The sequence below is a fragment of the Podarcis liolepis genome, assembly GCF_965112155.1.
Source record: "Podarcis liolepis genome assembly, chromosome: 5".
Classification (NCBI taxonomy): Eukaryota; Metazoa; Chordata; class Lepidosauria; order Squamata; family Lacertidae; genus Podarcis; species Podarcis liolepis.
The window spans coordinates 89,212,650-89,238,103 of record NC_139556.1 but is presented as its reverse complement, the minus strand read 5'-3'; the positions used below and the strand labels follow the sequence as shown (position 1 = coordinate 89,238,103).

At 45.9% G+C, this 25,454-nt stretch overlaps 1 protein-coding gene and 1 long non-coding RNA gene across 2 annotated transcripts in view; both read left to right on the top strand.

Annotated features, from left to right (window-relative positions):
* The window catches only part of LOC310707497, a 579,039-nt gene that overhangs the window by 360,805 nt on the left and 192,780 nt on the right, over positions 1–25,454 (top strand). The gene's annotated exons all lie outside the window — the stretch shown is intronic.
* The window catches only part of SPATA16 (spermatogenesis associated 16), a 157,039-nt gene that overhangs the window by 41,015 nt on the left and 90,570 nt on the right, over positions 1–25,454 (top strand). Inside the window, exon 4 of the mRNA XM_083504227.1 lies at positions 24,890–24,979. Within this exon, the coding sequence (XP_083360353.1) occupies positions 24,890–24,979 (90 nt within the window). The remainder of the gene's footprint in view (positions 1–24,889; positions 24,980–25,454) is intronic.

Here is a 25,454-nt window from a genome sequence, read left to right as displayed (position 1 = left end):
GCGCCTTCCCCTCTCTCCCTGGACCCCTTTTGAACCAAGGGGCAGCAACGGGGAGAAGCGATTCTCCCCGCTGCCCCTTCCCTTGCTTTAAAACAGGTCCAGGGACAGAGGGGAAGGCGCGCGCGCCTTCCCCTCTGTCCCCGGAGATTGCGGGGCAGGCAACGGGGAGAAGCAATCTTCTCCCCGCCGCCCCTTGCTTTAAACAGGTCTGGGGACAAAGGGGAAGGCGCGCGGCGCTTCCCCTCTGTCCCCGGACGGTCTCCATAGGAACGCATTGATTGATTTTCAATGCATTCCTATGGGAAACCGTGCTTCGCAAGACGAAAAACTCGCAAGAAGAAAAAACTTGCGGAACAAATTAATTTCGTCTTGCAAGGCACCACTGTATAAAATTCTGCTTCAAATTGGGTAAATCGGCATCAGAAACCCACGAAATGCTCACAATTGTGTACGGAGATGGAGCTGTAACTTGAAAGACAGTGTATGAATGGTTTAAGCATTTCCATGAAGGGTGGCAAACCATCAAAGATGGCGCTCAGTCTGGCAGACTGTCAACGAGCAGAACGGCGGCAAATGTCAACACAGTTCATGATGTTGGATCAGCTTTTGTCCATCTGAATGATGGCGGAAGAATTGCATATTCCACGTAAAATCGTTAATGAGGTTACTGAGTTGTCCCACCCTCCATACTTTCCCAATCTGGCCCCACCAGATTTCTTTCTTTTTCCAAAACTGAAATCTGCACTGAAAGGGCACAGATTTTCCAACATTTCACAAGCTGCTGTGACGAGGGAACTGAAAGAAGTACAAAAAGAGGACTTCTCCAGAAGTTTCCAACAGTTCCGCAAATGTTGTCAATGGTGCATTGTATCAGAAGGCGCCTACTTTGAAGGCCTGTAAGGTATGTATGTTCGAATATTTCTCACTGTCCGATTTCTGTGACTATTCACTGAACTTTCCGGTCACACCTTATACAGTCATACCTCGGGTTACAGACGCTTCAGGTTGCGTTTCCTTCGGGTTACGGACCACTGAAACCCGGAAGTACCGAAATGGGTTACTTCCAGGTTTCAGCAGTCGCACATGCGCAGAAGCACTAAATTGCACTTTGCACATGCGCAGACGTGCCGCTGCGGGTTGCGGATGTGCATCCAACACGGATCAAGTTCGCATCCGGGGAAAAACTGTATATTCAAAATCTGAAAAATGTATTTTTAAAGAAAGAAATAGAAGACCCCTCTTCCCTTCACAGAGCTATAGTTCCCAGAGCAGATCAAGCCTTCTTCCCAGGGAACTCTGGGAATTGTAGTTCCATGAGGGGGTCTCCTAACAACTCTCAGTACTCTTAACAAGCTAAAGTTTCAGCTGCTCGTGCGAGAGACCAGGGGCAGGTCAGCTAAGCAATTACACGAGGCTCGGGTAGGGGTTAAAACTGTCTTCATTCTCTTAGGCAAAGGACCTTCTGGAAGACGAATGGCCGCCTTAAGTTGGTCATTGTTTCTTAATTACTGGGACAGGAAATATTGCACAAATTACTCAAGCAACCCTTTTATTAACTTATCTGTAGTTGGGTGACCAACTTTCCAGATGATAATGTTTGCATAATGAACGTAATGCATAACAATTATGTAGATATTTGTGGCAGCTATTGTACAAGGCAAGAATAATAGCCCGTTGCATGCATTAATACAGTTTTTAACGTGATAAAATCCAGCATTAAAAACCCACTGTTAGCATGGGGAGGTGCCCTTTCAGCAGAGATCAGGAACCTAATGTCTGGGGACCAAATGTGGCACGCCGGGCCTCTCTACTTGGTGCTTAGTACTCATCCCAGGCCACATCTCCTAGGGTATCTATGACTGGCTGGGATGTACCCTTAAACTAGGATGATGTCTGACTGAATGGAGGGTGGAGAGAGGTGTGAAAATGTATTGTAGGAACTACTGTACAAAGGTAAAATTTACATCCATTGCCCCACCCATTTCTTCCTCTGGCTCCACCCATCAGTGGCATGTGGTCCTTGAAAGGTCGTTCCCATGCCTACGACACAGTCCTACCTTGAGATTTTAGCACAGTTTCTCTCTTTCTTGCCAATTAATTTTTATTGCGTTTCAAAGATTTTTAAAGATCTAACTTCAAATTTAATACAAATCTAGAAGAATTTTTGTAAGTTCGCCCTTCCTCACTGGCATTTCCAGTTCCGCTCTTTCCGGCTGCATTATATAACACACTTTTATCTATTACATTTTCCATTCATTACAATTAATCGTTCACTTATTTTCCCCTCCTTTCAATTCATTATCTGTTTACCATCCACTGCAGTTAGTGCAGTATTTATCAAAGCTATGTTGTTTTTCCAAAGCAAACTGAGAGGAACAGTTCACTCTTGCTCCCGAAAATGTTCACTTTTAGAGACAAACTAGACATTAGCTTGCATGTTGTGGATATAGATAGTGATAATGATATACGTTTGGAACTTCCTTAATAATAGCTCAAAAACTTTAAAAAGCTCAACCAATTTGGCCAAAAACTTTTGTGTCCAGATTTTCACTTTTTGAAATATGGCAACCTTAACAGATAGTGATATAGAGATATATCTGCTGCATGAGGGTCCAAGCAGAATCTCTGGAGATGGGGTAAAAGGACCCCTGACCATTAGGCCCAGTCGTGACCGACTCTGGGGTTGCGGTGCTTATCTTGCTTTACTGGCCGAGGGAGCCGGCGTTCAGCTTCCGGTCATGTGACAAGCATGACTAAGCCGCTTCTGGCGAACCAGAGCAGCGCACGGAAATGCCGTTTACCTTCCCGCCAGAGCGGTACCTATTTATCTACTTGCACTTTGATGTGCTTTCGAACTGCTAGGTTGGCAGGAGCTGGGACTGAGCAACGGGAACTCACCCCGCCGTGGGGATTCGAACCGCCGACCTTCTGATTGGCAAGTCCTAGGCTCTGTGGTTTAACCCACAGCACCACCCACGTCCCTTTCTGGAGATGGGGAGGAAGATTTTAATCCTTTTCCGCATGGCGTATTCTCTGAACAGGCACTTCCTCCTCACCAGTTTCCCATTAGGGAGAGTGAGGACATGTTTGCTAGCCCCAGTACCTTTGTTACATTCCTGACATCTTGCACAACTAGAGCCAGCTTCCCAGTGCAGATTTTAGCCCTAACCCATAAGGAGCTAGACCAACATAACAGGCAGAAGTGACTCACCACGTGGGGCAAAACTGCTACGCCAGCTTCCTGGCGGTTGGGTCGCTGTTGCTTGCTGGAAGGGAGAGGGCTGAGGCAGCAAGGCGGTCAGCATGGTGCAAACACACCAGCGGAAGTGCCAGGAAGAAGCTAATGTCGCCACTCCACCCCTGGAAGCTGCTTCTGATGATGAGAGGACTGAGCTGGCATGCAATGATATTCATCTCCCCACTCCTGCAAAGAGATGGAACACCTGAACTTATTCAGGCTCCCCCAGCCCTACCTGCCTTGACTTTTCATGCGTATTTTACACTACTTTTGTGTTTCGCCATGGGTCCATGCTAAAGCTGTAAGCCATTTTGGAAAGTGGCATATAAATCTTTCCAAGTACAGTCGTACCTTGGTTCTTGAAGGCCTTGCAACTCAAATGTTTTGGCTCACGAACGCTGCAAACCTGGAAGCGAGTGTTCTGGTTCGCAAACGTTTTTTGGAAGCCGAACGTCCGACGCGGCTTCCGTGGCTTCCGGTTGAGTGAAGGAAGCTCCTGCAGCCAATCGGAAGCCGTGCCTCAGTTTTCGGATGTTTTCGGAAGTCAAACGGACTTCTGGAACGGATTCCGTTTGAGAACCAAGGTACGACTGTACCTATAACGTGGTTCTCCGAATTTCAATACTTACATAAGCAAAATAGTGTAGGGTCCATCCACCACCCATACAAGAGGGAGGGAGGCAAGATCTGCAAGCATATAAGCAACTTTGGAAGCAGGGGGTCGAAATAACTCTACAGGGGGGAAATAAAAAGAAAAGCCCACTAAGGGCTAAGCATACTCAGTGGCCACAAAAGACTCCTGGGGGAATGGGAAACTATCAGGGAAAAGGAATGGCATGGAGTACTTTGGAAGATGGCATGGCTGGCTGGAACCCTGAACAAAAGCACTCCACCCTGCAACATTTTGTTGCAGGTCCAATTTATTGCGTGGCGAGTTCCTGCCTCTCACCAGTGGAAATAATGACACATGACACCATTATTTTAGGTTAATGGGCTAAAATTGGCCACAACTTTATTGGTTACAGGTAAAGAGCGATATTGGCTTAGGCATTGGTCCTATCCGACTATCCGGCTTCAGCCTGTTTGCATGAAGACCGGGAAGGGTTAACACCAGCAGGGGGAGCCCTGCTGATGCACATCAACTAGGGGCTCCCCCGGGGTCACCGCTAGGGGTCGCGCTTTAGGCCCTGGCCTCCATAGGCTTCGGGCGAGGCCACGCCCCCCAGAATCCTTTACCCGGACTACCCTTCAATATTTGGGGGAGGTGATGGTGCCCCTCCCCCCCAAAAAAATCTACATAACAATACCCCTACCAATGCCTAACCGCCAAAACCAGGGAAGTTGTGACGATTTGCTATGAGGAGACCAAATTGCAAACATGCGCTGGGTTATGGAGAAAGCTAGAGAGTTCCAGAAAGACATCTACTTCTGCTTCATTGACTATGCAAAAGCCTTTGACTGTGTCGACCACAGCAAACTATGGCAAGTTCTTAAAGAAATGGGAGTGCCTGATCACCTCATCTGTCTCCTGATAAATCTCTATGTGGGACAAGAAGCTACAGTTAGAACTGGATATGGAACTGATTGGTTCAAAATTGGGAAAGGAGTACGGCAAGGCTGTATATTGTCTCCCTGCTTATTTAACTTATATGCAGAATTCATCATGCGAAAGGCTGGGCTGGATGAATCCCAAGCCGGAATTAAGATCGCTGGAAGAAATATCAACAACCTCAGATATGCAGATGACACAACCTTGATGGCAGAAAGGGAGGAGGAATTAAAGAACCTTTTAATGAGGGTGAAAGAGGAGAGCGCAAAATATGGTCTGAAGCTCAACATCAAAAAAACGAAGATCATGGCCACTGGTCCCATTACCTCCTGGCAAATAGAAGGGGAAGAAATGGAGGCAGTGAGAGATTTTACTTTTTTGGGCTCCATTATCACTGCAGATGGTGACAGCAGTCACGAAATTAAAAGACGCCTGCTCCTTGGGAGAAAGGTGATGGCAAACCTAGACAGCATCTTAAAAAGCAGAGACATCACCTTGCCAACAAAGGTCCGTATAGTTAAAGCCATGGTTTTCCCAGTAGTGATGTATGGAAGTGAGAGCTGGACCATCAAGAAGGCTGATCGCCGAAGAATGGATGCTTTTGAATTATGGTGCTGGAGGAGACTCTTGAGAGTCCCATGGACTGCAAGAAGAATAAACCTATCCATTCTTAAGGAAATCAGCCCTGAGTGCTCACTGGAAGGACAGATCCTGAAGCTGAGGCTCCAATACTTTGGCCACCTCATGAGAAGAGAAGACTCCCTGGAAAAGACCCTGATGTTGGGAAAGATGGAAGGCACAAGGAGAAGGGGACGACAGAGGACAAGATGGTTGGACAGTGTTCTCGAAGCGACCAGCATGAGTTTGACCAAACTGTGGGAGGCAGTGGAAGACAGAAGTGCCTGGCGTGCTCTGGTCCATGGGGTCACGAAGAGTCGGACACGACGAAACGACTAAACAACAAAGGCGAAAAACCAAATGGCCAGTGCCAATTTGCTAAGTGGAAAAAATTCCTACCAGGCCCCTTGACGGCGACCAACCGAAGTCCATAGCGAGGTCAGAAGGAAACCTTGAAGGGCGGGTGGGTGGGAAACCAGGCAGCTGAGCGGGACAAAGAGGGAGATCCCGGGGCCGCTCTTGCTTTAAATGGGGCAAGCCACAGCCCCTGAGCCAGCCAATTGGCAGGCTCAGGGGATGACGCGGCCTGAGGATTTCCCAGATTGCGCAGGGGCTGCAAGCCAGCCTCCGTGTGTGTGTTGGGGGCATGAAGCCCGCAACACCACCTCCTCCCGAGGTCGGAAGTGGCTTAAGTAAACAGTTTGCATGTACATGGGGCCATCCAGTGGCATGGATGGGAGAACTGCTTTGGCAGCTGCTCTGCTCTGGATCCAGGTGTGCTTACATTCTATAATGGAGTTGACAATCACGTATTTATATATAGACGAGCCTCTGTAACACCGCCAAAGAGATAAGGGTGGACCAGTTGCAAACCGCTTGCCCATTTTGAGGACATAAGAGGAAAGGGGGGAAATGGCAGGGGATGATAGCCAAACTCACAATAATTAAAGCCAATTTACAAAGCAGAGTAAATCTGCCGTCTGTACGGCTGCCACATTACTTAAAGCGGGTCACCAGGAGCAGATACATGCAGCGCTTCAATATGAAAATATTCTGGGATACAATTAGCACAGGCAGAAGCTGAAGCATAATCAATAGCTGTATTTTTTCCCTAAAGAAAAGAGAAAGGATAAATAAATTATACTGAGAATTCAAACTATAAATAGCCCTTGAACCATCCATTATGTAAAAAAAAAATTTAAAAAGTCATTTTTGTTGAGTCTTAACTCTCATTACTGCTTTAGAGAGGTTAGGTAGCAACTGTGGCACAAGGCTGATTCAAATCTTCATTTTCTGTTTGTGATTAGCTGGGTGGTTCCTTATTTCTCCTGTGTATCTTGCAACTCCTGCAGACATTTGGAAGCTCTTAATCAAGAGCAAACTGGATTCATTCTTCGAAGGCAGTTTAGGACACTATTATTCATTATTTGTTTAGAGCGTTTTGTACCCCACTCCTTGGCCAAAAAGGCGCCCAGAGTGGCTTACATACAAACAGTTCAAGCCAGGACAGTCCCTGTCGGCAGGCTTAAAATATAAAAAAAGAAACACACACAAGGGAAACGGTGTCATGGGGTGGGATTAAACGCAGGCACCAATTGTTAAACAATAATGTAGCTAATTATTATTTTTTTAAAATTTAAAAAAGTACAAAGTTATTTTTGTTCGGTTTTATTTCAGCAGAAGAAATTGTAAACAGGTTGGTTTGGTTTAGCTTTTCAGTGGGGGATGAACTCCGTGAGCATTGGTGAAAGCTGGTGGTAAAGGGTTTTCCTGTCAAACACACAGCTCTTAAAGTCACAACAGTGACCTGCTCACTTCTTTACCGGGAGTCCAGTTCTTTTGGCTCAGGCCAGAGGCGCCAACCTGTGCCAAAAAATGAGGGGTCCCCGCATTGCCATGCGCAACGTGTGCATGTGATGTCACAAACAAAATGTTTCATCTTCGGGAGGAGGCCAAGCGCTGAACGAAGTACAGTGTGGCTTCAATGGTGGGCGGCTCCTCCTCTCTCGCGCTCGGACTCCTTTCACGGTAGGAGGTGGAGGAGCCAGCCAGCCGCTGAAACCACACTTAGCTCCTCACTTGGCCTCCTCTGTCCCCTAAATATTGGGGGGCCCCACCCCTCTACCATGGGGTATTGGGGAGCCCAAAACAGCTCGTCCTCCATGACCTGCCACCCCTGGCTCAGGCATTAGGGCATGGAGAGAGAGGGCATGTATAATAATAATAATAATAATAATAATAATAATAATAATAATTTATTATTTATACCCTTCCCATCTGACTGGGTTTCCACAGCCACCCTGGGAAGCTCCCAAGAGAATATTAAAAACACAATAAAACACCAGACATTAAAAACTTCCCTAAATAGGGCTTCAGGTGTCTTCTAAAAGTCAGGCAGTTGTTTATTTCCTTGACATCTGATGGGAGGGCATTCCATAGGGCGGGCGCCACTACCGAGAAGGCCCTCTGCCTGGTTCCCTGTAACCTCACTTCTCACAGGGAGGGAACTGCCAGAAGACACTCGGAGCTGGACCTCAGTGTCCGGGCTGAACGATGGGGGTGGAGACGCTCCTTCAGGTACACTGGGCCGAGGCCGTAAAGATCCTAGTAACAATGAAGCGAGATCTTCTGTTTTGTTGCAGAAGGCAGTTTTGAATTATGCCAGATGGCAAAGCAGTGGAGGTCTGAGGAGTCAATTAACAGCCTCCATAACCTTGCCGTGCTGTTTTGCCTTTCTGTTGCTCACCCTAATCTAAGAGGCAGAGTTTTTTGCCTAGTCTCAAAATAGCCTGGAAAGAAGCCTCAAACCTTTAAGGAAGCCTCGAGAGAGAGAGAGAGAGAGAGAGAGACACTGCAACTTCTGGCACATATGAAAGCAATGAGGCTGGTTCTGAGCATCATATGAATTTTGCTCTACAACTTTGATTCACTTGTGTTGTTGTTTTGGCAACCTACACACCACGCAGGAGATCTCCTGGCGTTTGTTTGTGGTTTTTTTAAGCAACTGCAGGAAGATTTGAGGCATAGGAGCCAACTCCTAGGGGCCGTGGGAGCTTCGGCACCCACAAAAAAAAAATTTGAGGGAGCTGGGCCCCCGCAAAGTTGATGGACATTGCCATTCAAACGGTGTGCGTGCACCGTGTCATGTGATCGATTATGCGGCGCAGGGCTTACCTGGGTGTTATGTACTGAAGTTCTCACCCTGGGCCAGCAGGGGGATACTGTAGATAGTTATGCAAATAAGGGATCAAAAGTGACGTTCAGTGATTGGATAGTTTTAGACAGTTGTTACAGTTACGTTGTACTGGAGCTCTATATAAGCAGGCTGACTGAACCCTTCAGTTCAGTTCTGTTCTGGCCTGTGAATAAACAAGAGCTGTTTGAAGAATCGCTGTGTCGTCTGATATGTTCACCCACAACTTAACACTGGGCCCCCGTGATATTTCATTCAAGTTGGCACCCCTGGTTGAGGATGGTTAACTCTTTCTCCCTTAACAGGTCCATGATTAAAATAGCCCCCGGAAGCTCATTGTATGTAGAAGTAGATACTGGAGACGAGAAAACAGCACTCCCTCTGGAGTCCACTGGTTGAAGCAACTGCTTCATATAGCCCTCCTGCAAATGTGCCCGTGAGTGTCCCTGTGTAAAGGGGCTCTTTGGATCATGGTGAACAGCAGCCTGCAAGTCTGTTTTAAAACAGGCTGTAGTATCAGGGATCTAAGTTACCAAATATCTATATTTAGTATAAGATGAAACAATGAACCAGAATTGCCCCAATCGAGTGGAAACACTTCACAAATCAGATCTGCACTGAAGCACCTATAGGACTTTACCCCAGGTCAGATTATATCAGTGGCGTAGCGTGGGGGGTGCCAGGGGTGCCAGCCGCACTGGGCGCAACTTCTGGGGGGGCGCGCTCGCTGCCTCCGGAGTCGCCGAAGAGCCTCGGGCGCAGGCTGTAGCTGGCAGCGGCTCTCAGCGCTCGCCGCGGTCCCCGCGTGTCAGGGCCACGGAGGGCGCGCCAGGCAGCCCCTCCTCACCGACGGGCAGCGTTCGCCTGCGGGGCTCAGCCAGCGCGCTTGGCTGGCCGCGTGGAGTCGCCGAGGAGCCGCCGCCGCCTGCCATGCCGCCCTGGCTGCTTCAACCGCGTCCAACAGCCGGCTCGAGGCTCCTTCCGGCCGGGTCTCCCGACGGGGCGCTGCGGGCAGAGGCTCCGGCATCAAGCGCCACGCCGCCCAGGCTCGGGTCACTGTCTGGACGCGCGCAGACCGCCAAACGCGCCATCGGCGGCGCTCTAGTGCCTGCGCGCCAAGACCGCCCACCCGCCCTGACGGGGCCCCCCCACCCGCGCCGGAGGCCGGCCGACGCACTGGCCCCAGAGCCGCCCCCTCCCCGCGCCAGAAAGAAGCCGCGTCGGGACTAGCCGGGCCGGGGAGGGAGACCGAGAAGGCTGCGCCGCGACGCCCAAAGACGCGCGTCTTGGCGTATTAATGACCATGGTTAGGTGTTAGGGGGCGCAAATTACTTGCCTTGCCCCGGGTTAGGGGGCGCAAATTACTTGCCTTGCCCCGGGTGCTGATAACCCACGCTACGCCTCTGGATTATATGGTCCACCTACCTCGTGGGTAGGCAAACTGAGGCCCGGGGACCGGATCCGGCCCAGTCACCTTCTCAATCCGGCCTGTGGATGGTCCGGGAATCATAAGGTTTCACATGAGTAGAATGGGTCATTTTATTTAAAATGCATCTCTGGGTTATTTGTGGGGCATAGGAATTCATTCATTATTTTTTTCAAAATATAGTCCAGCCCCCCAGAAGGTCTGAGGGACGGTGGATCGGCCCCCTGCTGAAAAAGTTTGCTGACCCCTGACCTACTTCAATACTGTCTGCATGAACTAGCAATGGCTCTCCAGGGACCAAACCTGAGAACTTCTGCATAAAAATAGGGACGCGGGTGGCACTGTGGGTTAAACCACAGAGCCTAGGACTTGCTGATCAGAAGGTTGGCGGTTCGAATCCCCACAACGGGGTGAGCTCCTGCTGCTCTGTCCCAGCTCCTGCCAACCTAGCAGTTCGAAAGCCCGTCAAAGTGCAAGTAGATAAATAGGTACCGCTCCGGCAGGAAGGTAAACGGCATTTCTGTGCGCTGCTCTGGTTCGCTAGAAGTGGCTTAGTCATGCTGGCCATATGACCCAGAAGCTGTACGCCGGCTCCCTCGGCCAATAAAGCGAGATGAGCGCCGCAACCCCAGAGTCGGTCACGGCTGGACCCAATGGCCCTTTACCTTTACTTACATGCTCTATCACTGAGTTATGGCACTTCCAAGTTGAGGATTAATCTGTCTGTGCTTCATTGCTTTCAGTGGGGTGCTCACTGTAAATAATAATAATAATAATAATGATGATGATGATGATGATGATGATGGGTGGCAATCATATAAGTGATAAAACAATAGAATGAAACTAAATATATTATAAAACTAAAAACTTTTTATAACAATCTAAAAATATGCAAATGTGTACCCCCTCCCAATCAATAATTTGGTGCAGTCCCTTTTACAATCCTGTCTAGAGACAGAACTGGGGAAATGTTTCACAGCTGCTCCTACTTTGGCATTTATTTCCTACATTTAACATGGTGCCTACCCCTGCAATCTCTGCGTAGTGCAGGATCCATATTTAATCCAACAAATAGATAACACATATCAATGTTTGTCACTTAAATCTTCCAAGAAAAAAGACAGGAGTCATAAATCAAGGAAAGAAATAGCAGAAAAAGAAAACCCAGAAATTGTATCTTCTGTAAACCAATTATAACAAGCATCCAAGAATGTAAATCAGCATGAAATAAATTCCGTAAAGGATATTACTCTTCACATAGATTTTTTTTTCATAAAAGGGAGGAAGAGTGGTAGTTTTCATAAACAAAAGTGTGCTTTATACAAAGAGCTGTTATAAGATTTATACTGATCAAGGTCACAATCTACAGAGAAGAGCGTATATCCAGATCAGTCTGTTCCCATGGTTTGGGGTGGTTTGCTGATCAATTTTGCATTAAAAATTGCAACGCTTGTAGACAGAGAAATTATGATCAGGGAGGACTGTACTGCTGTCTCTGTTAATGGATAGATCCTTCTCTGGAAACAAAGGGGAAACGTCAGGTTGGGTACAAAACAATGAGTCAGCACACCTCCATTGCATCTGCAGCAGGACTGATTGCATCCTGAATTCAGTGCTTCCAGAGGTAATTTGATCCAGATGTGGAGTCTTAACCCCAAACAGCAGCTTCCTTAAACTTCCAGGTTAAAACAAACTGGTCCCGATCCAGCCAGAGCTAAGTACATGCATCCCGCTGACTTCATGGGGGAGATCTGCAGGTGCCTAACTTTCTGCCACTGACATTAATGCAAGTAGGGAGCTATACTGTGCAACTGAAGCTTATACATGTTTAATTAGCAGTTGAGTTTCATTGAGTTTAACGCATAAGTGCTACAGGATTAAAACCTAATTTTGGCCCCTTATTTTATATTATTTGTGAGGCTGATATAGCCTTTGACAAAGTAGAGTTTCCACACAGTGCTAAACTAATGCGCCTAAGGACATTGTCAAAATTTATTAGGTGCATTCCTAATACTTTTTTATGCAAGTTATTTTTGACATCTGCGTCTGCGTCTCTCTCGCTCTCTCTTACCACTGCTTGTTCCATGTAACATTACTATGCATTAAAAATAATGAGTACAAATTAATGAGAGTGTAAGGAATTATTAGGGACACGGGTGGCGCTGTGGGTTAAACCACAGAGCCTAGGACTTGCCGATCCGAAGGTCGGCGGTTCGAATCCCCGTGATGGGGTGAGCTCCTGTTGCTCGGTCTCTGCTCCTGCCAACCTAGCAGTTCGAAATCACGTCAAAGTGCAAGTAGATAAATAGGTACCGCTCAGGCGGGAAGGTAAATGGCGTTTCCGTGCACTGCTCTGGTTCGCCAGAAGCGGCTTAGTCATGCCAGCCACATGACCCAGAAGCTGTACGCCGGCTCCCTTGGCCAGTTAAGCAAGATGAACGCCGCAACCCCAGAGTCGGCCATGACTGGACCTAATGGTCAGGGATCCCTTTACCTTTTAAGGAATTATTGGGAAACAGTAAGGTTTGTGTGTATGTTGTTGTTCTTCTTCTTGCTGTTGTTGTTGTTTGTTGTTTTTACCTAAATGCAAAATAAGTCTACAATTACTGAGTGGTTTAGACTCGGCTACAGTGGCTTCTTCTTCTTCTTTGGTGATCACTCATAGCCAAGTAAGATTGTCTTCCATAAACAAGGTTTTAACGGCAACCACATTCTCAACCTACAGTGTACTTCTTCTTATAGAATCTAGGACATGAAGGAGTTGTCATTTTCTAAGGCGGGGGTGGGGACCCACAATCAATATTAGGACAGTACTTTTATTGGGCCAACCAAAATATCACAAAATAGCATTGAGACTTCCAGATTCTCCCAAACTCTTCATCTGTCTAGATGGAAAACATGGGGATGGGAGAGAGAGAGAGAGAGAGAGAGAGAGAGAGAGAGAGAGAGAGAGAGAGAGAGAGAAAGGTCAGCTGCTGATAAAGTCACCGAGTTTGATAAAAAAGCCTAAGGCAGAATGTAGGAGAACATAACAGACATTCAGAGGAGGATCTTTGAGGTACCTGTTGAGAAAGTGAAACATAACAATGTTCGATTCCCTGCTTTGGGTTTACAAAAACCAGCTGTTACTCAGGTCCGTCCCCATCCTTAGGTAGGAAGAAAGCGGCAATAAAAATGGTCAGGATTAGAGTCCTGACGCCCCCCAGGACTTTCCTGGTATGCATGCCTGGTCTCTCAGGCCCCAGGGCATGTAAAGAGTTCAGCAGAGTAACTCAGCAAAGAGCTGGCAGCAAATGAACCACACAAACAGCTCACTCCATCAGCAAATGTGCTTTACTGAAGCATTTGAATAAGCATAGTGGTTGCAAGTCCACGGCCAGATACCTGGCTGGGTGCATAGTTCAAAAAACAGTTACAGAGAGACACCAGTGAACTGCATAGCTTGAAAAGAAAAGAAAGACTGACTGACTCTCACACCTGGATACAACTATGTATGGAGGCCTCAGGAGCCAGGAACCTCCCAGTAATTCATTGTTTACCATAGTGTGAGAAAGGACTGCTGAGTCACTACAGTCCATTTTGCATCTAGGAAACACTCTGGGCCATTTTTAGACGCTGACAAAAAAATATGCTAGCCAATCTTTATACCAACAGAGGTGAGACCTAGTTTCAGGTGCTATGTCAGGTAAAAGTGTTGATATGAGCGAAACTGGGTAGCTTTACCTAACAGGTGGAGGAAACATCCCATCAGTCAATGAAGTCCCTTCTTCAAGTAGTTTAAAGCCTTGTTCCACTGTGAAATGGCTAAATTTGGCACTTTCCAAGTCACACAAAATATTATAGAGCAGGGCTAGCCAACGTGGTGCTCTCCAGATGTTGTGGACTACAACTCCCATCATTCTTGACCACTGGCTGTGCTGGCTGAGGCTGATAGGAATTGTAGTCCAAAACATCTGGAGGGTACCTCATTGCCCACCACTGATCTAGAGATGTTTGCCTGGATGTTCCACCACGAACATTTCCCACAGGTAATAATAATAATAATAATAATTTTATTATTTATACCCCGCCCATCTGGCTGGATTTCCCCAGCCACTCTGGGCGGCTCCCAACAGAATATTAAAAACACAATGAAACATCAAACATTAAAAACTTCCCTAAACAAGGTCTTTCCTTTCTATTCCCCAATTTTTAAAAAACTTGTTTATGCTCGTAGACTAATGCCTCTCCCTAGGAAAAATTGCCAAAGCTTGCTTGGTGGCTCTGTGTATCAATCCCCTGCTATTTATCACAGGAGACGCAACAGTTTACTATAAAAACCTACAATAAAACAGTAAAATAAGATATGCAATAAACCATTTGCACCAACGGAGGCTTCCTTCCCAGCACAAATGGCAGCTTGTTGATGGGCACAGGAGCGGTAATTTTCATTGGGATTCATCCTCCCCCTTTGGTCGCACAAGCACACAAACACGTGTCTCCTTTTTAAATTTTGTAAAAATAGAATGTGCTAATTACAATCACACACAAATTCAAACATGCAGCCAGCAAGAATGTTTACCTGGCATGGAAAGTAAACTGGAAAGGATTGGATTGGATATGAAGAGGATTTGAGATAATTGTCTGCTGCAGAGGGACCATAATATCTGGGTCACAGATCAAACCTATTGGAATACAACGGCATCCATAGATTCGACGTTGTCCCTGCTGAATTAAGAAGAGCAATACGCACACCCATCGGTGCTGATCTCTCTGTGAAAGAGTGGTCTGGCTTACTATATTTGGAGGCGGGTACTTTACTTTCTCATTTTTGCCCCGAAGGAGTAGAAATTATAGCTACAGCAGAAAGATTAAAGCAAACGCAAACAGGTTTCACAAAAAGTAATGATACGTCTCCTCTTCGAAATGACAACAGCTATAAAGACATTAGCAAGATTTGGCTAGTCAAGAAATTAGTCCTTATTCTGTTGGGAAATCAGTCAGCTATGTACTATGTGAACAAGACAGGGGAAAGCAAAACCTGTCCGTCTGTACTGGGAGTAATTCAGAATGCTGAACCACAGGCTCAAAAACAAGCTCCTTTTTTATTTTGTGAACAGGGCAGGGGAGGGAGAGCATCACAGGAAACAATCTCCCTGTTCTCTTCCATAGTTAATGAATCCAGAGATGGAGGACAGATTAATCTGTTTGCAATTACAGTGGTGCCCCGCAAGACGAATGCCTCGCAAGACGAAAAACTCGCTAGACGAAAGGGTTTTGCGTTTTTTGAGCTGCTTCGCAAGACGAATTTCCCTATGGGTTTGCTTCGCAAGACGAAAAACGAAAACGTCTTGCAAGTTTGTTTCCTTTTTCTTAACACCGTTAATACAGTTGCGACTTGACTTCGAGGAGCAACTCATAGAACGCGGTGTGGTAGCCTTTTTTGAGGTTTTTGAAGACTTTGGTGATTTTTGAAGCTTTTCCAAAACTTCTTTTGCAGCCATTTGGTAAGTTAAACTTTTAAAACTTTTTTGGGGGGGTTTGGATTTTGGGTTGGGGTGTTTGGAATTCAAGGACTTGGTGTTGGGGAGGGGTTTGCAAGAATCTGGAAGCTTGTGTGGTTTTTTCCTGCATTTTTATGATTTTCTGTGACCATTGGGCCACTCTGCTGTTTTTTTAAAAAAATTCTGGATTTGAATTTCTGTGTGGTGGGTGGCTGGGGGAACAGTTGAGGAGGGGGTTCTTCAGCAAGAAGCAAAGAGTGGAAGAGGAACCTTCTTCGAGTTGTCCCCCAGAGTCTTAGAAAATGTACTGTACACTTTGTTGATTTTTAAATGTTTTTCTGTCATGTTTAGAAACTTAATTTATTGTTCCTTCAATTTTTGAAATGCTCTTTACAGTATGTGTGACTTTAAAGAGCACTTAATAAACTCTTGTACCAAATTTGGCTTTGTTTGGACTTTTTTTGACCATAGGAATGCATTAATTGAATTTCAATGCATTCCTATGGGATTTCGTGCTTCGCAAGACGAAAAATTCGCTAGACGAAAAAACTCGCAGAACGAATTAATTTCGTCTTGCGAGGCACCACTGTACGAACAGATTTCTTCCCCCCATCCCACCGATGGTGTTGCAAATATTGTGAGCATGCAAAATACATTCTCCATCCAAGTGGCCAAAAAATATTGGTGACAATTCAACTGGGTTTCTACTGAGGTTAAATAAACAACCCATTCCAGCATGAGCAGCCCTGCCAACACACAGACCCATTGACCCAAACACAACCCTCTTCCTTCTGCCCCCTTAGTATGTGGTTTCCATGTACATTTTGTGAGTCTTTACACTTTGTGTTGTCAGGGTAGAATCCAACATAACACTGTGGCAATCATTCCGTCAGTGCAGCTATTTCTGTTTGCACAACAAAATGTTCCCCTTCTTCTCCTGTTGTCATAAAAAGGTAAAGGTAAAGGACCCCTGGCAGTTAAGTCCAGTCGCGAACGACTCTGGGGTTGCGGCACTCATCTCGCTTTACTGGCCGAGGGAGCCGATATTTGTCCACAGTTTTTCCAGGTCAAATGGCCAGCATGACTAAGCCGTTTCTGGTGAAACCAGAGCAGCACACGGAAATGCCATTTACCTTCCTGCCAGAGCAGTACCTATTTATCTACTTGCACTTGACGTGCTTTCAAACTGCTAGGTTGGCAGGAGCAGGGACCCAGCAACTGGAGCTCACCCTGTCACAAGGATTCAAACCGCCGACCTTCAGATCGGCAAGTCCTAGGCTCTGTGGTTTAGACCACAGTGCCAGCCACGTCTCTCCTCTTGTCATACACACCCCTGAATATGTCTTAGGGGTGCTCCCAAGCCTCTGGGGTGTGTGAGACTGTCCCACTGTACACGCAAAAAAATTGTGCCACCAGAATTTTTAGTAGAATACAGCCCTCAGCATTCTTCTTCTTTTGTGTGAGAGATGAATTTGATGGGCCTTTTTGTGAGCTATGGTTCCCAGAGTTCCCAGGGAAGAGGGAATGGTTATTAAGCCGCTGTGATAATTGCAGCTTCCTGAGGGGGACAGTGGTCTCCTAACAACTCTCAGCCCCCTTACCAAGGATCCTTAACAACTCCTAACAAGCAGCCCCCTTAACAAGCAGTTCCCAGGATTCTTTGGGGGAAAGCACAACTGTTCAACGTGGCCTGATGCTGCTCTAAATGTCGAGTGCGGATGGGGCCGAAGATAGTAGATGGAGCCTAAAAGTGTAGTTTCTTGAGGTGGTACAATGAATGGATTGTACCACTTCAGGATGCAGGTGGAAGATGACTCTTTTTCCATCCTTCTTTTTGTGGGTGGAAGTAGAAAGCTAGATCAGGAGGGAGAAGACTAAGGTAAGATTACCAGATTTTTTTCAACGAATCTGGGCACATTTTAAATACATACATACATACATACATACATACATACTACATGTTCAGGACATTGATGATGCAACAATGGCAGTGGCAGAGGGAGGTTTCACACTGCCTTTCGGAGCAACCTCATCCCAACTCCTACTTGCGTGTAAGCAGGAGGGGGCGGGGATCCCTCAGCTGGGAAGGGAGGCTTCCCATTGCCTATCTGAGAGATCCCTGCCCCCTCCTGCTTGCAGGCAAGCTCTGATACAGGGACATTAGATGAAATCCGGGGGCATTCTGGCGATGGAATTTGTCTGGGGACTTATTCACAAATCCGGGGACTGTCCCCGGGAAACTGGGATGTTGGGTAACCCTAGACTAAGGACCTCCTGATGTGCTTAGTTGTTGGATTCCCACCTGTAGTCAGAAGTGGCACAGTCCACACTGCCATTTCAGGACTCTACCACCTCATTCGGCTGAATATGTGGATCAACTTCAAAGCCTGCCATTCCATTAGGTTGAGTGAGGCAGCTGCCGGAGACAGCAGGCTTAGGATCTCATGAAAGAGTAGGAAATTGCTGGCTATTTAACGGTTGCTTTTGTGCATAGCTATTGTCAGCTATGAAAGAGCAGCAAATCGTTATATATATATTTAGCTTTTGTATTGTTGTACTTTTACTGCTGGGGAGGGGGAAGATGCACTTGCATGATTCTCTGCCTCAGGTGCCAAAATAACTTGATTGGCCCTGAATACTATGCACCTTGAAGTGGGGGCACACACATCATTTGATGCTTTTGTCTTGGACCAACCCTCTAGATCAGGTCTAAGAGTTCACTGCATTAAAAAATATATATGATTTTTTAAAAGTCCAGGCTTTGCAAGTAGGATTCTACTGACACAAATGGGGTTGTTCAGAGATAACTGTCTTTTGGCCCAGGCCCAATTGCAGGGGGAAAGGGGGCAAGAATGAGATTGTTACTGAGGCGTAAAAGACCACTGACTTTTAAAAATCAATTTTTCATATAGCACAGTGTATCTGTTTCTTGGGAGCTGGACAGTAAATGTGAACAACCAACTATAGACAGAGGATGATGGTTTAATACGGACATTCCTTATTCATATGCACTGATAGCTTTTTTTTTCCTGTGGAGAGATGATGCCTAGTCCCCTCCCTTTTTTCTCTTTTTTTAAAAAAGGAAGGACAGATAATAGGGACAACAGCATACTATTTTGAAGGGGTTTTTTTGAGAAGGTGTCAAGATGAAAAAATGAAAATGTCAAAAAATGGGTTGCTATACTATATTACTTACAGGCTGCTTGGTTGAGGGAAAACTGACCAAGTGATTTACTGAAGGCATTTACAGGACAGTCTTTAGATTACAGGGAAGATGAAAAATAAATGAAAATCTATTTCATGTTTACTTTAGTGCAGCCATTTAAGAGTGGCAGGAGGGACGCATCACAAGATGACAGGTCTGATATCCATATACAGTGGTTTACTTTCATATTTCTCTTAATTCAAACATGTGTATGTGCGCGCTCAAAAACTGACACATAGAGAAAGAAAGAATGAATGATGGCTGACAACCAACAATACATTTGCCAGAAGCCTCCATTGTTATTCTTTTTGATCTTCTGCCCATTAACAGCTCACTGTGCAAGGAGAATTTGAGGTACTGGAAATGTTTTCCTTTGTTCATAGAATCATCGGATCTTAGATTTGGAAGGGACCCAAGGGTCATCTAATCCAATCCCTTACAATGCAGGGATAATTAGTTAATTAATTCGCATTGTTTGTACTTTTAGTGTGGCGGGGTGAATTTCAAACGCACCCCCCCCACACACACACACACAACTCAACAAAATATCTCTATATGTTATTAGCAATTCTAACTCTACTTACCTGGAATTAAGCCCCACAGAATTTACTATAGCTTTCTTCTGTGCAGAAACATAGAGAATTTGCACTGTTGGGCAGTAAAACTGGGCAACTACAAAAAACAACAACAAGCTAACCCTGCCTTTTTATTACAGTTCTCTTCTGCTCTCTTCTGGGGTTTTACTCCACTTTTCAGCCCAAGAAAAAGGGAAATAAAAGGTTCCCAAAGCAGCTTACAAAGATCCGTGATAAAACAGTCCCTGATCTAGGGCTTCCAATCCGGAAGGAGAAAGAATCAAGAGGGAGGAGGGAGGAGGAAAGCTGCTGTAGCATCATGGGGTGGCTCCTGCTAGATGGCAGTCAAAAGAGTTTATATTATTATGTTACATTATGGTGGGTTTTTAAAGCACTTCAGGTAGAAATCTGCCGTTGGTATAAATGAAAGAGACAGGGATAAACTTGCTATGGAAAAGTCAGGACCTGGGAGAGCTCCCAGAAGCAAGGGGAAGATGCTGAAATGCAGGTCCATTGAGCGCATAAAGGGGCAGCCCTGTGACTTGGTTCTTGACAGCCTAGCATCCCTTGGTGGCCAATGAACATCCCTGATGGGAGTCTTGTAGTCCAGAAACACTTGGAGGACACCACACCGACTACCCTTGAGTTACACCTTCTGCCTTGTCTGCCAGAAGCTTATTGGGAGTGAATGGTCCTGGGCTATGCAAGTAAGGATTCTTCTTCATTGCCTGAGGAATAATAATAATAATAATAATACTTATACCCTGCCCACCTGGCTGGGTTTCCCCAGCCACTCTGGGCAGCTTACAGCTTATCTAAAAACGTAACAAAAACATCAAGCATTAAAAACCTCCCCAAACAGGCTTGCCTTCAGATGTCTTCTAAAAGTTGTGTAGTTCTTTGTCTCCTTGACATCTGAAGGGAGGGTGTTGCACAGGGAGGGCGCCACTACCGGGAAGGCCCTCTGCCTGGTTCAAATCCACAGCCGTAGGGTGACAATCCATGGCTGAATCCTTTTTCTCTGGGTATTCTGCAGAGCCTTCTTCTTCAGACTAGCTCTCTGGCCATGCTGTGGTCTGCTGAGATACTACCATCCATTTCTTCTTTGCAACACAATTACTGCTTGAGGTTTCTGGAGGAGTCCAGAACATTTTTGGAGGGTTTTCTGCAAGGTGGGAAATCACAGAGGGACCATACCCACCCCGTTGTCTGTCTAACAGTACATCTGCAGCTTGGTAAAACAGTTCAGGAGGAGAACATGAGGCAGGTGAACGGGAGCATTAGCAGACACATCCATCAGTATAGAGGCAGTTATGTGAATGCTAAAAGCAACTAACTCTGTTGTATATTAACTGGCCTGAGAAAATTTTATTCAGGGGCACAAGGGCATTTCTGTTGCTCTTCTCCCTTGTTCTTTTTAAAGCAAGAGACAGAGAAGTAAGACTGCCATTGTCAGAGCTGCCCGAGGTCCCAGCTCACAAAGGACCAACGCCGGTTCGTTGTTATATACAAAAGTCTTTACTGAAGTTCAGTTTCGCTTTCACAGCCGCAGCGCGCAGCTCTACGCCTGAAACTCTAGACCGCTGAAGCTCCGTCTGAATTTCCTCCCCCCAGACACCAGTTTAAGACTCTGGCCTTGCTCCCCCTCTTCCTTTGCTCTTTCCTCCTCTGGTTCCGCCCGTCCGCTGGGGTCTTGCCCTTCCTAGACTCTTCTGACGCTGAGTCCCCTGAGTCTTCCCCCTGCCTCCGGCGGGCTTTAGGACCTGGTTCCCAATCCGGGTTTTCTGCTGTCCCACACGCCTGTACATTCGAACTTGGCGCGCGCGCCCATCCGGCAACCTTCCTCCTGACCGTTACACTGCTCCTGTCACTGCTTCCCCCTTCGGGGAGGCTAGCTGGACCTGACCTCCCCTCCGTTCCCCCACTCTCCGATAGAGGCGTGGTCAGCCCTGACTCATCTTCTCTCCCTGCTGGAGGAGACGCTGGCCCTGACACATGGGACTCTTCCCCCCCACTACGCTCTGGTGGGGAAGCTGGTCCTGATCTCCCGCTGCTGCTTTGGGATTCCCCGCTGGCCCCTTGTTTCTGGTGCGTCCCCCCTGGGACCCCCCTTGCCCTGACCATCGGCGCCTCCTTCTGGGAATCTTCCGATCTGCTGGAGAAGCTCATGGAATCTCTCGGGTCCCTGTCATACTCCCCTACGCTGCCCTCAGATTCTTCCCCTTCGCTCTCCATTTCCTTCCTCCCTTGTGCCTCTGTTTCTGAGCCCCTGACAGCCATTTTTGTGAACCTTTTGCTTTTCTTCTCCTGAATGGGTACACTTGTTGTTTTCAGTTCAATCTTTATCGGTTTATAAACAATACATCCAATCACCTTAAAACACCAAAACACACAAGCATTACAAGCAAATCACTACCAATACATAAAAAGGGCAATAAAAACCCCAAAAAGAAAAAAAATGTAACTTTCTTCTCCGCCTGATGACTTCCGACCTCCTCTGCATGGATCCTTTATTTCCTTATTAACTGTTTTTCAGTAAGCCTAACCAATTTTAAATGTTGTTTGCATTCTTTTTAACTTGTTTTATTACAAGAGTTAATCAAAGCATATTAAAGATTTGGTATGGGGACAGTGTTCTTTTAAATGTAGTCTATGGATGTCCCATTCTTTGTTAAACTTTTGGATCGACCAGTCTCTGACCTTTTCTTTCATGTTCGCTAATTCTATATACTCAAATAATTTAACTTGCCACTCCTCTTTAGGTAAAGGGACCCCTGACCATTAGGTCCAACTGTGACCGACTCTGGGGTTGTGGTGCTCATCTCGCTTTATTGGCCGAGGGAGCCGGCGTACAGCTTCCGGGTCAAGTGGCCAGCATGACTAAGCCGCTTCTGACGAACCAGAGCAGCACACGGAAACGCTATTCACCTTCCCGCCGGAGCAGCACCTATTTATCTACTTGCACTTTGACGTGCTTTCGAATTGCTAGGTTGGCAGGAGCTGGGACCGAGCAACGGGAGCTCACCCCGTCACGGGGATTCAAACCGCCGATCTTCTGATCGGCAAGTCCTAGGCTCTGTGGTTTAACCTACAGCGCCACCCGCGTCCCAGCGCCACTCCTCTTTAGCTGGTGTTTAATCTCCTTTCCACCCTTTGGCTATGCAGATATAAAAATACTCCTTCTTTCTTTTGGAGTGTCTGATGCCATAATACCTAGAGGAAGGCTTCAGGTTTTTTGGTAAACGTTAATTTAAACATTTCTTAAAGTTCATTATAAATAAGTTCCCTAAAGCTTTTTATGTTTTTACAGCTCCACCATATGTTGTGCATTGTTTCCCTCCACAACTTCAATCCTAAAAGACTTTGGTCGGCCCTCATGGCCCTTCACTTTGTCAAATCTGGCCCTCTTTGGAAAAAGTTTGGACACCACTGCTCTAGTTCTTTACACTTCCAGCAAAGGTTTGAACTGGTTTTATACATTTTAGCCAGTCTGCTGGGTGTAATGTACCATCTGCGCTTGTTGTTTTTAGCGCCTTGGAGACTGTGCATCATTTTGCTCCACTTCTCCTCTGTTTAAAGAAAATGATAAATAAACTTGATCTTTTGACATGGCAAAGTTTTCTCCCTTGTTACCCCTCTGCAGTTTGGCCCCCTTTGATTACACATGGACTAGAATGGTATGCTATTGCTTTTCGCCAAGGCTCTAGGAGACTATGCTGACAATGTTAAAACATGGTCCAGACATGCTTTGAACAATCATCTGGATAAGCCCTGAAACTATCAGGCAAGCAAAAGTAGCTTACAGATCTCCGCATTTAGCAAGCAAGTTACAAAGGTATTAGGAAACGCTATCGTACTCTTCCATAGAGCAGGGAAAGCAAAAGCAGTTGAGCAGATCGTCATAAGATTAGGAAGGAATCGGACTGAAAAGGAGGAAAACCTGAGAACCAATTTGCTGAGATTTTGCTACAACTTAGTCGCAGGTTTGTGTGTGTGTACACACCTATCAGAACACATCATACTCTAAAAGTAGAAAATGGGTGGCTAACTACCAGAAAATGATTGATTCCCTCCCCCAGTCCTATTGCTTAGCTGCGGTACAGTCAATAGCCTACGGAGGAACGATCAATATAGCTATTATCAACTGTTGACTACAGTTTGCAAAAGCAATAATCGCCTTTAAAATCTTTTTGCGGCAGTCTCAGTGATCATCAAGTTTGTTAAGGTGTTGAAGTTCTGAGTTGAGTTAGCTCATCTTTAAAACGCCAAAAAAAAAAATATTGAGGCTGTGGGACTTCTAATTTTTTATTTAATGAAGGATCTGTCCATTGCTAGAAGTCTGCTGTGAGCTAGCACTGTGTGTTGAGGCAGAATTACCCAGGAACTGCAGGAAGAAAAATAAGAGGGACCAGTAGAATTACTTTGCCCACCTATAAGTGTATTCACTTTTAACATGCAAGGCTGATCATTATCAGGCTGTGATCACTTTAGAAAGAGAGAGAGGGAGCCATAGCTGTTTCCTTCCCAGCTGCAATTCCTATGGAAATCACTCCTCTGAAGCTGTTATATGCATTGAAAGTTTCCTTTGGTATCAAGGAATAGAAGCCATTTTCACTGGGCCCACAGCAGGGGAGGAAAGGGTTAAACTGCCCCTTTCTGTCTGCTGTGATCTCAGCGATTATCCCCCCATCAGAGGCTGCTATTTGCATTTTTTTAAAAAACAACAACACAGCAACTGACAAAAGTGCACATTAAATGCAAAAATGGATGTGACATCTCAACTAGCTTGGCCTTCATTGTGGAACACTTGGATGAATTTCCCAAAATCTCTAGGAGTCACACACACAAAGTACAATTTGCAAACTACAGCCATGTATACATAATAATCATGGCAAATGTTTTTTAAATGAACTCCGTTACATTTTCTACTCTTTTTTTAAAAAGAAGCAAGATCTGGGTCTTGAATCATTGCTGAGTCTTGCATCTCCACCACTCCAATCTAAAACAGGAACCCTGAGTGCAAAGTATTTCAAAGGAGTTTTAAACAGGTGTGGGGGTCTTGCCTATTGCGGTAAAATTGCAAGATGCCTCAATAAAGCAAAATGAAAAGATTGTCTGCCTTCCCACTGCCATGGCTTGGTTCTAGCAGCACTTTTTGTCCTGGCATTGTGATGTTGATTTTTGCATGCATAATGTACGATTATTATCACAACCCCAAAAATGCAGATGACAGATAACAAAAGGCATTATTACAATAATGTGCAGTGTCTTGCTGATTTTTATATGCTCACTAAATGCAGCAGAACATATGCTCACGGGGGTTTTAACCGCTGCTTCCGTAATAGGCAATGCTATGAATGAAATTACATTTATGACACAGCTTTAATAGACATTTTAATAATGCCCGTTCGTCTATCTCGGCTGTCAACAGAGATGTGATAATTCATTGTTCGGTATTGGGAGAAATGTGACCATTACAGAACTAGGAAGGAGATATGTCTGCGTACACCCTGCATGCTATCCAGCGCTAGGTGTTAAATGGCCTTAGAACAATCTTTCACTTCAGCGCTTTGACTTGCATATTTGTTTTCTGTTTTCCAAGGAGCATAATTCTGAACCCAGCCTATTTCCGTAACCACCTTCGCCAAGCTGCTGTGTTCCGATGTTTGGAGAGATATTCTGAGGCTGCGAGGTAGGTCTTGGATTAATTGGGCAGCCTTCCTATGTGGAATAAATGAATTCCCCACTGTTTCTCCATTATATCTGTGGCTCCTTGGAAGAGCTGAGGAGGGTGATTGAAGTGGCAAACAGGCTCATTATGGGATCAGCGAGTTTCTCCCATTTCCAACTTTATTTCCATTTATACTGCTGGTCTACTGAGACCAGTATAGTCTACTCGGGCTGGCAGTGGCTCGTCAAGGCTCTTGCCTGATGCAGCCATCTGTGATGCTTTTAACTGGAGATGGGGGAGAACAAATCCAGGGCTTTCTGAATGCCAGGCATCTATTCTACCAGTAGGAGCAAAAGAATCTGCCTTACAATGAGTCAGACTCATTAGTCCATCTAACTCAGTATTGTCCACCCTGGCTGGCAGAATCCTCCAGGGCTTCAGGCAGTGGACATTCCCAGTCCTGTCTGGAGATGTCAAGAACTGAACCTTGGACTTT